Here is a 14007-nt window from a genome sequence, read left to right as displayed (position 1 = left end):
AGGTATCTGATGCCCGTACCCCAATCTGACGCCGGTGGACCCGTCGCACCCGCTTCTATAGGTATCTGGCGCCGGTGGACCCGTCGCACCCCCTTCTATAGGTATCTGGCGCCGGTGGACCCGTCGCACCCGCTTCTATAGGTATCTGGCGCCGGTGGACCCGTCGCACCCGCTTCTATAGGTATCTGGCGCCGGTGGACCCGTCGCACCCGCTTCTATAGGTATCTGGCGCCGGTGGACCCGTCGCACCCGCTTCTATAGGTATCTGGCGCCGGTGGACCCGTCGCACCCGCTTCTATAGGTATCTGGCGCCGGTGGACCCGTCGCACCCGCTTCTATAGGTATCTGGACGCCGGTGGACCCGTCGCACCCGCTTCTATAGGTATCTGGCGCCGGTGGACCCGTCGCACCCGCTTCTATAGGTATCTGATGCCCGTACACCAATCTGACGCCGGTGGACCCGTCGCACCCGCTTCTATAGGTATCTGGCGCCGGTGGACCCGTCGCACCCCCTTCTTCAGGTATCCGACGGCGGTGGACCCGTCGCACCCGCTTCTATAGGTATCTGGCGCCGGTGGACCCGTCGCACCCGCTTCTATAGGTATCTGGCGCCGGTGGACCCGTCGCACCCGCTTCTATAGGTATCTGGCGCCGGTGGACCCGTCGCACCCCCTTCTATAGGTATCTGGCGCCGGTGGACCCGTCGCACCCGCTTCTATAGGTATCTGACGCCGGTGGACCCGTCGCACCCGCTTCTATAGGTATCTGGCGCCGGTGGACCCGTCGCACCCGCTTCTATATGGTACCAATCTGACGCCGGTGGACCCGTCGCACCCGCTTCTATAGGTATCTGGCGCCGGTGGACCCGTCGCACCCGCTTCTATAGGTATCTGGCGCCGGTGGACCCGTCGCACCAGCTTCTATAGGTATCTGGCGCCGGTGGACCCGTCGCACCCGCTTCTATAGGTATCTGATGCCCGTACACCAATCTGACGCCGGTGGACCCGTCGCACCCGCTTCTATAGGTATCTGGCGCCGGTGGACCCGTCGCACCCCCTTCTATAGGTATCTGGCGCCGGTGGACCCGTCGCACCCGCTTCTATAGGTATCTGGCGCCGGTGGACCCGTCGCACCCGCTTCTATAGGTATCTGGCGCCGGTGGACCCGTCGCACCCGCTTCTATAGGTATCTGGCGCCGGTGGACCCGTCGCACCCGCTTCTATAGGTATCTGGCGCCGGTGGACTCGTCGCACCCGCTTCTATAGGTATCTGGCGCCGGTGGACCCGTCGCACCCGCTTCTATAGGTATCTGGCGCCGGTGGACCCGTCGCACCCGCTTCTATAGGTATCTGGCGCCGGTGGACCCGTCGCACCCGCTTCTATAGGTATCTGGCGCCGGTGGACCCGTCGCACCCGCTTCTATAGGTATCTGGCGCCGGTGGACCCGTCGCACCAGCTTCTATAGGTATCTGGCGCCGGTGGACCCGTCGCACCCGCTTCTATAGGTATCTGATGCCCGTACACCAATCTGACGCCGGTGGACCCGTCGCACCCGCTTCTATACGTATCTGGCGCTGGTGGTCCCGTGGCACCTCCTTCTATAGGTATCTGGCGCCGGTGGACCCGTCGCACCCGCTTCTATAGGTATCTGGCGCGGTGGACCCGTCGCACCCGCTTCTATAGGTATCTGACGCCGGTGGACCCGTCGCACCCGCTTCTATAGGTATCTGGCGCCGGTGGACCCGTCGCACCAGCTTCTATAGGTATCTGATGCACGTACATCAATCTGACGCCGGTGGACCCGTCGCACCCGCTTCTATAGGTATCTGGCGCTGGTGGTCCCGTGGCACCCCCTTCTATAGGTATCTGGCGCCGGTGGACCCGTCGCACCCGCTTCTATAGGTATCTGGCGCCGGTGGACTCGTCGCACCCGCTTCCATAGGACGCCGGTGGACCCGTCGCACCCGCTTCTATAGGTATCTGGCGCCGGTGGACCCGTCGCACCCGCTTCTATAGGTATCTGGCGCCGGTGGACCCGTCGCACCCGCTTCTATAGGTATCTGATGCCCGTACACCAATCTGACGCCGGTGGACCCGTCGCACCCGCTTCTATAGGTATCTGACGCCGGTGGACCCGTCGCACCCGCTTCTATAGGTATCTGGCGCCGGTGGACCCGTCGCACCCGCTTCTATAGGTATCTGACGCCGGTGGACCCGTCGCACCCGCTTCTATAGGTATCTGGCGCCGGTGGACCCGTCGCACCCGCTTCTATAGGTATCTGGCGCCGGTGGACCCGTCGCACCCGCTTCTATAGGTATCTGGCGCCGGTGGACCCGTCGCACCCGCTTCTATAGGTATCTGGCGCCGGTGGACCCGTCGCACCCGCTTCTATAGGTATCTGGCGCCGGTGGACCCGTCGCACCCGCTTCTATAGGTATCTGGCGCCGGTGGACCCGTCGCACCCGCTTCTATAGGTATCTGGCGCCGGTGGACCCGTCGCACCCGCTTCTATAGGTATCTGGCGCCGGTGGACCCGTCGCACCCGCTTCTATAGGTATCTGATGCCCGTACACCAATCTGACGCCGGTGGACCCGTCGCACCCGCTTCTATAGGTATCTGGCGCCGGTGGACCCGTCGCACCCGCTTCTATAGGTATCTGATGCCCGTACACCAATCTGACGCCGGTGGACCCGTCGCACCCGCTTCTATAGGTATCTGGCGCTGGTGGACCCGTCGCACCAGCTTCTATAGGTATCTGATGCCCGTACCCCAATCTGACGCCGGTGGACCCGTCGCACCCGCTTCTATAGGTATCTGGCGCTGGTGGACCCGTCGCACCCGCTTCTATAGGTATCTGACGCCGGTGGACCCGTCGCACCCGCTTCTATAGGTATCTGGCGCCGGTGGACCCGTCGCACCCGCTTCTATAGGTATCTGGCGCCGGTGGACCCGTCGCACCAGCTTCTATAGGTATCTGACGCCGGTGGACCCGTCGCACCCGCTTCTATAGGTATCTGGCGCTGGTGGACCCGTCGCACCAGCTTCTATAGGTATCTGATGGCCCGTCGCACCCTTCTATAGGTATCTGGCGCCGGTGGACCCGTCGCACCCGCTTCTATAGGTATCTGGCGCCGGTGGACCCGTCGCACCAGCTTCTATAGGTATCTGGCGCCGGTGGACCCGTCGCACCCGCTTCTATAGGTATCTGGCGCCGGTGGACCCGTCGCACCAGCTTCTATAGGTATCTGACGCCGGTGGACCCGTCGCACCCGCTTATAATCTGACGCCGGTGGACCCGTCGCACCCGCTTCTATAGGTATCTGGCGCCGGTGGACCCGTCGCACCCGCTTCTATAGGTATCTGGCGCCGGTGGACCCGTCGCACCCGCTTCTATAGGTATCTGATGCCCGTACACCAATCTGACGCCGGTGGACCCGTCGCACCCGCTTCTATAGGTATCTGATGCCCGTACACCAATCTGACGCCGGTGGACCCGTCGCACCCGCTTCTATAGGTATCTGGCGCCGGTGGACCCGTCGCACCAGCTTCTATAGGTATCTGACGCCGGTGGACCCGTCGCACCCGCTTCTATAGGTATCTGGCGCCGGTGGACCCGTCGCACCCGCTTCTATAGGTATCTGGCGCCGGTGGACCCGTCGCACCCGCTTCTATAGGAATCTGGCGCCGGTGGACCCGTCGCACCCGCTTCTATAGGTATCTGGCGCCGGTGGACCCGTCGCACCCGCTTCTATAGGTATCTGACGCCGGTGGACCCGTCGCACCCGCTTCTATAGGTATCTGGCGCCGGTGGACCCGTCGCACCCGCTTCTATAGGTATCTGGCGCCGGTGGACCCGTCGCACCCGCTTCTATAGGTATCTGGCGCCGGTGGACCCGTCGCACCCGCTTCTATAGGTATCTGGCGCCGGTGGACCCGTGGCACCCGCTTCTATAGGTATCTGGCGCCGGTGGACCCGTCGCACCCGCTTCTATAGGTATCTGGCTGCCGGTGGACCCGTCGCACCCGCTTCTATAGGTATCTGGCGCCGGTGGACCCGTCGCACCCGCTTCTATAGGTATCTGGCGCCGGTGGACCCGTCGCACCCGCTTCTATAGGTATCTGCGCCGGTGCCCGTGCACCCCTTTATATCTGACGCCGGTGGACCCGTCGCACCCGCTTCTATAGGTATCTGGCGCTGGTGGACCCACCTTCTATAGGTATCTGGCGCCGGTGGACCCGTCGCACCCGCTTCTATAGGTATCTGGCGCCGGTGGACCCGTCGCACCAGCTTCTATAGGTATCTGGCGCCGGTGGACCCGTCGCACCCGCTTCTATAGGTATCTGATGCCCGTACACCAATCTGACGCCGGTGGACCCGTCGCACCCGCTTCTATAGGTATCTGGCGCCGGTGGACCCGTCGCACCCGCTTCTATAGGTATCTGGCGCCGGTGGACCCGTCGCACCCGCTTCTTTAGGTATCTGATGCCCGTATCTGACGCCGGTGGACCCGTCGCACCCGCTTCTATAGGTATCTGGCGCTGGTGGACCCGTCGCACCCGCTTCTATAGGTATCTGGCGCCGGTGGATTCGTCGCACACGCTTCTATAGGTATCTGGCGCCGGTGGACTCGTCGCACGAGCTTCTATAGGTATCTGGCGCCGGTGGACCCGTCGCACCCGCTTCTATAGGTATCTGACGCCCGTACACCAATCTGGCGCCGGTGGACCCGTCGCACCCGCTTCTATAGGTATCTGATGCCCGTACACCATTCTGACGCCGGTGGACCCGTCGCACCCGCTTCTATAGGTATCTGGCGCCGGTGGACCCGTCGCACCCGCTTCTATAGGTATCTGGCGCCGGTGGACCCGTCGCACCCGCTTCTATAGGTATCTGGCGCCCGTACCCGTATCTGACGCCGGTGGACCCGTCGCACCCGCTTCTATAGGTATCTGATGCCCGTACACCATTCTGACGCCGGTGGACCCGTCGCACCCGCTTCTATAGGTATCTGGCGCCGGTGGACCCGTCGCACCCGCTTCTATAGGTATCTGGCGCCGGTGGACCCGTCGCACCCGCTTCTATAGGTATCTGGCGCCGGTGGACCCGTCGCACCCGCTTCTATAGGTATCTGGCGCCGGTGGACCCGTCGCACCCGCTTCTATAGGTATCTGATGCCCGTACACCATTCTGACGCCGGTGGACCCGTCGCACCCGCTTCTATAGGTATCTGGCGCTGGTGGACCCGTCGAACCCCCTTCTATAGGTATCTGGCGCCGGTGGACCCGTCTTGGTACCGTCGCACCCGCTTCTATAGGTATCTGGCGCCGGTGGACCCGTCGCACCCGCTTCTATAGGTATCTGGCGCCGGTGGACCCGTCGCACCCGCTTCTATAGGTATCTGATGCCCGTACACCTATCTGACGCCGGTGGACCCGTCGCACCCGCTTCTATAGGTATCTGGCGCCGGTGGACCCGTCGCACCCCCTTCTATAGGTATCTGGCGCCGGTGGACCCGTCGCACCCGCTTCTATAGGTATCTGGCGCCGGTGGACCCGTCGCACCCGCTTCTATAGGTATCTGGCGCCGTCCTGTGGCAGCCCCTTCTATAGGTATCTGACGCCGGTGGACCCGTCGCACCCGCTTCTATAGGTATCTGGCGCCGGTGGACCCGTCGCACCAGCTTCTATAGGTATCTGACGCCGGTGGACCCGTCGCACCCGCTTCTATAGGTATCTGATGCCCGTACACCAATCTGACGCCGGTGGACCCGTCGCACCCGCTTCTATAGGTATCTGGCGCCGGTGGACCCGTCGCACCCGCTTCTATAGGTATCTGGCGCCGGTGGACCCGTCGCACCCGCTTCTATAGGTATCTGGCGCCGGTGGACCCGTCGCACCCGCTTCTATAGGTATCTTGCCTAGGTATCTGACGCCGGTGGACCCGTCGCACCCGCTTCTATAGGTATCTGGCGCCGGTGGACCCGTCGCACCCGCTTCTATAGGTATCTGGCGCCGGTGGACCCGTCGCACCCGCTTCTATAGGTATCTGACGCCGGTGGACCCGTCGCACCCGCTTCTATAGGTATCTGGCGCCGGTGGACCCGTCGCACCCGCTTCTATAGGTATCTGGCGCCGGTGGACCCGTCGCACCCCCTTCTATAGGTATCTGGCGCCGGTGGACCCGTCGCACCCGCTTCTATAGGTATCTGGCGCCGGTGGACCCGTCGCACCCGCTTCTATAGGTATCTGAGGCCCGTCACAACGCCGGTGGACCCGTCGCACCCGCTTCTATAGGTATCTGGCGCCGGTGGACCCGTCGCACCCGCTTCTATAGGTATCTGGCGCCGGTGGACCCGTCGCACCAGCTTCTATAGGTATCTGGCGCCGGTGGACCCGTCGCACCAGCTTCTATAGGTATCTGACGCCGGTGGACCCGTCGCACCCGCTTCTATAGGTATCTGGCGCCGGTGGACCCGTCGCACCCGCTTCTATAGGTATCTGGCGCCGGTGGACCCGTCGCACCCGCTTCTATAGGTATCTGGCGCCGGTGGACCCGTCGCACCCGCTTCTATAGGTATCTGGCGCCGGTGGACCCGTCGCACCCGCTTCTATAGGTATCTGATGCCCGTACACCAATCTGACGCCGGTGGACCCGTCGCACCCGCTTCTATAGGTATCTGGCGCCGGTGGACCCGTCGCACCCCTTCTATAGGTATCCAGCTTCTATAGGTATCTGACGCCGGTGGACCCGTCGCACCCGCTTCTATAGGTATCTGGCGCCGGTGGACCCGTCGCACCCGCTTCTATAGGTATCTGGCGCCGGTGGACCCGTCGCACCAGCTTCTATAGGTATCTGGCGCCGGTGGACCCGTCGCACCCGCTTCTATAGGTATCTGGCGCTGGTGGACCCGTCGCACCCCCTTCTATAGGTATCTAGCGCCGGTGGACCCGTCGCACCCGCTTCTATAGGAATCTGGCGCTGGTGGACCCGTCGCACCCCCTTCTATAGGTATCTGGCGCCGGTGGACCCGTCGCACCCGCTTCTATAGGTATCTGGCGCCGGTGGACCCGTCGCACCCGCTTCTATAGGTATCTGATGCCCGTATCTGGCGCCGGTGGACCCGTCGCACCCGCTTCTATAGGTATCTGGCGCCGGTGGACCCGTCGCACCCGCTTCTATAGGTATCTGGCGCCGGTGGACCCGTCGCACCAGCTTCTATAGGTATCTGACGCCGGTGGACCCGTCGCACCCGCTTCTATAGGTATCTGGCGCCGGTGGACCCGTCGAACCCCCTTCTATAGGTATCTGGCGCTGGTGGACCCGTCGCACCAGCTTCTATAGGTATCTGGCGCCGGTGGACCCGTCGCACCCGCTTCTATAGGTATCTGGCGCCGGTGGACCCGTCGCACCCGCTTCTATAGGTATCTGATGCCCGTACACCAATCTGACGCCGGTGGACCCGTCGCACCCGCTTCTATAGGTATCTGGCGCCGGTGGACCCGTCGCACCCGCTTCTATAGGTATCTGGCGCCGGTGGACCCGTCGCACCCGCTTCTATAGGTATCTGACGCCGGTGGACCCGTCGCACCCGCTTCTATAGGTATCTGACGCCGGTGGACCCGTCGCACCCGCTTCTATAGGTATCTGGCGCCGGTGGACTCGTCGCACACGATTCTATAGGTATCTGGCGCCGGTGGACCCGTCGCACCCGCTTCTATAGGTATCTGGCGCCGGTGGACCCGTCGCACCAGCTTCTATAGGTATCTGATGCCGGTGGACCCGTCGCACCCGCTTCTATAGGTATCTGATGCCCGTACACCATTCTGGCGCCGGTGGACCCGTCGCACCCGCTTCTATAGGTATCTGGCGCCGGTGGACCCGTCGCACCCGCTTCTATAGGTATCTGGCGCCGGTGGACCCGTCGCACCAGCTTCTATAGGTATCTGGCGCCGGTGGACCCGTCGAACCCCCTTCTATAGGTATCTGGCGCCGGTGGACCCGTCGCACCAGCTTCTATAGGTATCTGACGCCGGTGGACCCGTCGCACCCGCTTCTATAGGTATCTGGCGCCGGTGGACCCGTCGCACCAGCTTCTATAGGTATCTGACGCCGGTGGACCCGTCGCACCCGCTTCTATAGGTATCTGATGCCCGTACACCAATCTGACGCCGGTGGACCCGTCGCACCCGCTTCTATAGGTATCTGATGCCCGTACACCATTCTGGCGCCGGTGGACCCGTCGCACCCGCTTCTATAGGTATCTGGCGCCGGTGGACCCGTCGCACCCCCTTCTATAGGTATCTGGCGCCGGTGGACCCGTCGCACCCGCTTCTATAGGTATCTGGCGCTGGTGGACCCGTCGAACCCCCTTCTATAGGTATCTGGCGCCGGTGGACCCGTCGCACCAGCTTCTATAGGTATCTGACGCCGGTGGACCCGTCGCACCCGCTTCTATAGGAATCTGGCGCTGGTGGACCCGTCGCACCCGCTTCTATAGGTATCTGGCGCCGGTGGACCCGTCGAACCCCCTTCTATAGGTATCTGGCGCCGGTGGACCCGTCGCACCCGCTTCTATAGGTATCTGGCGCCGGTGGACCCGTCGCACCCGCTTCTATAGGTATCTGGCGCCGGTGGACCCGTCGCACCCCCTTCTATAGGTATCTGGCGCTGGTGGACCCGTCGCACCCGCTTCTGTAGGTATCTGGCGTTGGTGGACCCGTCGAACTCCCTTCTATAGGTATCTGGCGGCGGTGGACTCGTCGCACCCACTTTGATAGCTCCGCCAACGGTGATGGAGAACCTCGGTTGCATGGAAAGGAAGCAGTTTAAACGGATGCTCGGGCACTTTTTGCCAATGGTGTGCCATAACGAAGAACTTTATTAAGGAGAAGATATGGTGTGCAAGCGGGGACGCGAGGAAAACATCAGCATCGTATTCGGCTTTCTAAAGTAGTCACGGAAAACCATTTTTGCCTCTTTGGTCACATTATGAGGAGACCGTCTGATCTTCTTGTACAAGTTGTTCTGAGTGTGCTTCCAGATCCAAAGTGGAGAAGTCTCCTTTATCGTAAAAGAAAGTTCTGGACTGAGGTGGTGAAGGAAGGTCTGAGGACACTTGGCATTGAAAGGCAGTCCGCTTGAGACGTAAAAATCTGCCGCTATAGAATAGCGACGGATGGGTAGATTCTATGCGAACTCTGGCTGAAGATGGAACAGGTTGGGCTTGGATATGTTCAAGGACAACGCACCTCGGCGAAGATGCGGATAGCCGCGTTAGGCCGCAACACCCGTCCACCGATCAAACAAAGTAATTCAAAGGTAAACTGCTGTAGATCAGCTGGTGCAATACCATCACGTATAATAGAGTCAAAACGACATGAAGCACGGTGCAGTTGCGTAAGCGGTTGCGCTCGAAACGGTGCAGTGGAGCGCAGCGGTTAAGATCGAGTGAGGACCGCTGCTAGCAGCTTTCATTGCCGCAGTTCGCGATGGTCCCACCTTGATTCCAACCGCCTTCTCAACCGCTCCATTTACCGCTTACGCAACTGTAGCGCGCTTCATGTCGTTTTGACCCGACTATACCATCATGAGGATAACTACGCGTGCCATTGGGTGTTCGCTACATTCCATCCAATGCTTCGCACATATATCAGCGACAACCAGTCGGATTAGGACAAATATGTGGCAGCATGCACCTTTGTATATAATACTGGCGTGCTTACTAGTGAAGCCAGCACCCCCTTTTCCTGATGTATAGGAGGGGAGGTATCCAGTTTTCAATGTAGACTTGTTATGTTATGTTGATCCAACACGATTCGCAGAGCCATTCTCCAGGGGATAACGAATCACGCGTCTATTTAGAAACCTGGTATCTAAGCTCCACGCAGCCTGGAGACCAGTAGCAGCTTATAATGAGCGTTAAAGTCGTAAGCTCAGGCAACAGTACGATCAGTCCCATTCGGACTTTCTCGAAGTGAAGAGTTGGAGATCGCGTTTTTCTGCGCGATTGCATGCCTCATCCGGACCTTTCTCAGAAGCTGTCTAGCCCTTCGTTGGAACAGTTTCGGGTCACAGCAGTTGATCAACTGCATCTTACGATTACCAGTGTTTCGTTCCCTCAGTCCACGCCCAGGAAAGTGCACACGAACCAGGTCAAGAAGTGTTTTGAATTTTCCGAAGGACGTGCTCTAGCAGTGGTTCAGGCTGTTGAACAGGATGTTTTTGGCTACAGAGATGAGTTAGTGTCGAAGCTCCAGCTTGAATTGATGCTGTTACGCACATCCTATAACGCTCGTTTCAGATCTCGGCGGAATTCGGTTTAGCCGCAAAGATTGCCCTCACAGCCATGATGGCTTTCTACTTCCTTTTTTGACTTTCCTTTCTTTCTCCCTTTTTATTTATAGCCCTCCCTACTTTTTATTGATGATGCCGTACTTCTAACACAATAGTTCATTTTGTCTTTTGGTTCCCTCATTTTATCTTTGAGCAGGATCCGGCAGATTTCAAATCTAATTCCTTTCTGTGCCGACTGCCAGTCTAGCTTGTCTCCTGGTCAGGAGCCGGCCGATGTTCACTCTAGCCTTTTTCTTAGCTGGGATCCGACCGACCTTCAGTCGACTGTCTTCACTCCAGCAGATGTACCTTCTGGCCGGCAACCGGGCAATTCCCGGTACAGCTTCTCTTGGGAGTATTCAGCAAGTGAGGCGATGTCGTCGTCTGGTCCGCCTTCGCCTTCTTCCCCCGACTTTACGACGAGAGACATGGACATATCTCTTTCCCCACCACCTTTCTGCAAACATCTGGACATCTTTCTGGATCCGGCAGACGTGCAGACCAGTTCAGTTGGAATTGGAGACCCCACTGTCTTTACCTTCGGTGATAAGCTAGTGTCTATCACAGCATCTATGGAGAATCTCTCCATCACTCCCGCAGTGTCCCGAGTATCTTCTGCTCACACCACCACGTCGAGTGATGTCGACGCTACGTCTTCTTGTTTCAGCGGTAACTCTTCACCTGCTCCAATGCAAATAAAGAGAATTTTCCGTAGTGGCTTCCCTTCTGTTCCGTTGTTCTTTCAGTTGGTCGCCGCCAGGTCCGTCCAAACCCTGACCGGCTGGGTCTCACAGTCAAGATGATACTAGCTTAGCCAGTACTTCGAAGCTCCTGCAGCACTTGATGATCAATCGCACTGGTCCCACTGTGGGCATCTTCCTTCTTATAACCATTATGTCAGTAGCCGGTCTCATGGTGCCGTGAGGCGCCTGGCACGACGACAGTCTCCACCACTCGACGAAGACCCCATACCATGATCATGACCCAATGCACGTTTGCTGAGGGAAACACCACCTGGTTATCACCATTGTCTTAACCCGTGAGCAAAGTTCGTCAATCCACATCCTATTCGTGCCCTTCGCAGTCCCTTGATTCAGGTAGACCCTCACATCCCGACAACGTTACGTGCACTCTCCCTCTGCTAGTTACCTTAAACTCAACTTTAATCAGACTTTGCTCCTTGGTTGAGGGTTACGTGTGGGTCTATGACGTGAAACCCGTCAGGCGCTTGATAATCCCCGTCGCCTCTTGGCCCGGTTCCGCACCTGCGGACGACGGCTCTTGAGAACAACTTTAGCTGCTTTTTCAGGGCAGTCCACTTTGTGTTTATGTCCCCTGATGCCTTGCAGGAACTCCTTTACGGATTCGTTTCGGATCTCTTTCGCCGAAGTAACTGCGTGACCCACGTTCGGGCAGTGTTCGAAGAAGCACTGGACGCAATTCCCTTCACTCCCACGGTTTGCTACTTCCGTCTTGAGGAGGCTCGCTAGAATCAGTTGCTTTCTGCCCGGACGACGTCCAACGTCTCCTCCTTCCTCAGTTCCTTCCGAAGCACCCAGTACTATCACCGTTACTCGGAGCTAGCCAAGCGGCAAATGGCCCGGGTCTTCAACGTAGCTTGTTCGGGCTTGTCAGCGATAGGCACCATGCATGACGATCGACAGACGCACTGGGTGAATACCACCCAGTTTCCAGATATTCCCTTTACGCGTTTACTTCGTTCTCACGGATATGGCGACCGAGGCAGTATGCAGTGAGGGGCACGCCATTACCATGTCGATGTCGATGTCGACGACTGATGTCGAAGAAGGCGTCCTCGTCGACGTCGCGGTCCGTTTGACAAAGGTGTCAGCCGCAGCCAACCTTGTCGATGAGCATATCTTGGGCCTGATCGAGAGTTCTGCGCGAGGATCGACAGGCCTCCCCATCATGGACCGAATCTATAGAGTTGCCACTCTTTGCAGCCTAATCAGGGCGAAGTAGAGCCGATGGAATCGATAGCACAGCGACTGTAGTCACGACCCACGATCGTGACTTTACCCTCTCGACGAAACAATGCGAAGCCATTGCATTGGGCGTCGGCAGCATCCCATTGCGCCTACTCAGGCGGCTTTCGGCACTGGCAAGACTGTTCTCGGCGCAATTATTGCGGCGGAATAGGCAGAAGGAGATGCATCCGTCTTCGCGATAGCGAGCACTAATGCAGCTGTTGCCCAGACAATATTATCGCTCACGGCGTATAGGCACCTGAACGTGCTGCGAATCGTAGCCGACTCAGCAGCTTAGGAAAATTTCGCGCCTACGCCAGTCGACCTAATTAAGATTCTTGTATCGCAAGGAGAGACCTGCGCCGATATACTCTCCTAGCGGAGGGAATGTTTGCGACTGGTTCGCAGCTGGTTCGTAGAGTCCTGGAGGAATATATTAACAACCTTGAGCTGACCTTGACCTTGCCCTTCATATGACGGAGGAAGGCAAAGGGTATCCCAAGGCCAAGAGGAACGTTTCTTGGACACTGGAGCAGATGATCCCGCTTATTCCTAAGTTCTGCCATCCCCATGACTTGACAACCGCGTCCCTCCTCAACACTATGAGTTTCGAACATGGTGCCTTCGTCGGATACAGTAGACGATTTAATTTGGGGATGAAGATACCTGAGTTGCGTTGGCTGCGTGCAGTGCTCGCAACGTTTGCGAACCTCCTACCTAGGATACAATGGGTCTACATCGACATCATCACCCACATCATCCGCACGCAAAGTGTCGCCGTGAATCAAACCGACAATTTATGGGGCTCACAACGTCATGTCGGAATTGTGGTTAGCCCGTGCAGTCCCATACTACTTCTAGATGCTCTCATGTTTCCGGTCTCCACCGTCCCTTTTATGTTCATCAACGTCGATGGTCAATCGGAGCGGGCGGCCAATAAGTCCCACCAGAACAGTATGGAGGCGGAAGTGTGTCTGGGGCTTTTGCGCTCACTTACGCGCCGGGGTCTAACACCGGCCCAGCTCTGCGTTATCACATTTTACCACAGGCAATACCGCCGGTCAGAGCGGGCGGCCGACGAGCGGTGTGTGGAGATATCCACGGTCAACTCCGTGCAAGTAAGAGAAAAAGAGGTGGTCATGCTCTTGACCATCGGAAAACACAACGCGCCAAAGTCTGCCGAGTTACTCGGCGAGTATAGGCGTATGAATGTAGCCGTATCCCGATCTCGCCAGAGTCAGTTCATCCTCGAACACGTCAGCTTGTCTCTGGCGTCGGGTTATTTGTATCACCTGTGCTCCCATTATTCATCGATTTGCTCGAGCGGGCACCGGTAATACTTCCATTTGTCCTGATCGTGCGCAAGTGTCGCCCAGTGGCATCTCTTCTCGCGAGGGACTCAAAGAGCGTCGTACTTTTCTTCGAAAGACTTCGTTAAGAGGTCTTACCATCAGGTTGGCGGTCTTCCTGCTATGCGTTTGATGTCGCATGGTATCGGTTACGGCTCTGGTCCAACGATTGTCGTTGAAACGCAACACATGTCCGGTTCAGCTTATTTTGCTTTCCTTGGAATAGGCGGTAGCGTCTCTGATCTTCGATCGGTAACGTAGGAGTGAACTTCAAATCTTTTCTTCCATTTCCGTAACGCGTGTTACTCCGATAACCACCCTTCCAATTCCGCGTT

General features: G+C 58.5%; 3 protein-coding genes across 4 annotated transcripts; 2 read left to right on the top strand and 1 right to left on the bottom strand.

The window, feature by feature from the left end:
- Positions 1-10013: 10013 nt before the first annotated feature.
- On the top strand, positions 10014-10325 carry RB195_023191 (uncharacterized protein; the record flags this gene model as incomplete). Its single annotated transcript, XM_064210541.1, has 1 exon — positions 10014-10325. One exon carries the CDS (start codon positions 10014-10016, stop codon positions 10323-10325), a length of 312 nt encoding a protein of 103 aa, XP_064066422.1.
- A 287-nt stretch (positions 10326-10612) lies between these two features.
- Positions 10613-12266, bottom strand: RB195_023190 (uncharacterized protein; the record flags this gene model as incomplete). Of its 2 annotated transcripts, XM_064210540.1 has the most annotated exons (2): positions 10613-10792; positions 12108-12266. In XM_064210540.1, the coding sequence occupies 2 exons, from the start codon at positions 12264-12266 to the stop codon at positions 10613-10615; spliced, it is 339 nt and encodes a 112-aa protein (XP_064066420.1). The 2 variants fall into 2 exon arrangements, with proteins under 2 accessions (XP_064066420.1, XP_064066421.1); XM_064210539.1 differs by lacking the exon at positions 12108-12266 and having other exon boundaries at positions 10613-10924.
- A 530-nt stretch (positions 12267-12796) lies between these two features.
- On the top strand, positions 12797-13933 carry RB195_023189 (uncharacterized protein; the record flags this gene model as incomplete). The annotated part of the gene is made up of 2 exons (XM_064210538.1): positions 12797-13153; positions 13778-13933. 2 exons carry the CDS (start codon positions 12797-12799, stop codon positions 13931-13933), a joined length of 513 nt encoding a protein of 170 aa, XP_064066419.1.
- Between the last annotated feature and the right edge of the window lie 74 nt (positions 13934-14007).

Source organism: Necator americanus, chromosome X (genome assembly GCF_031761385.1).
Source record: "Necator americanus strain Aroian chromosome X, whole genome shotgun sequence".
Taxonomy (NCBI): Eukaryota; Metazoa; Nematoda; class Chromadorea; order Rhabditida; family Ancylostomatidae; genus Necator; species Necator americanus.
Note: the sequence above shows the minus strand (reverse complement) of the source record. Positions and strands in the feature narration are given on the sequence as shown.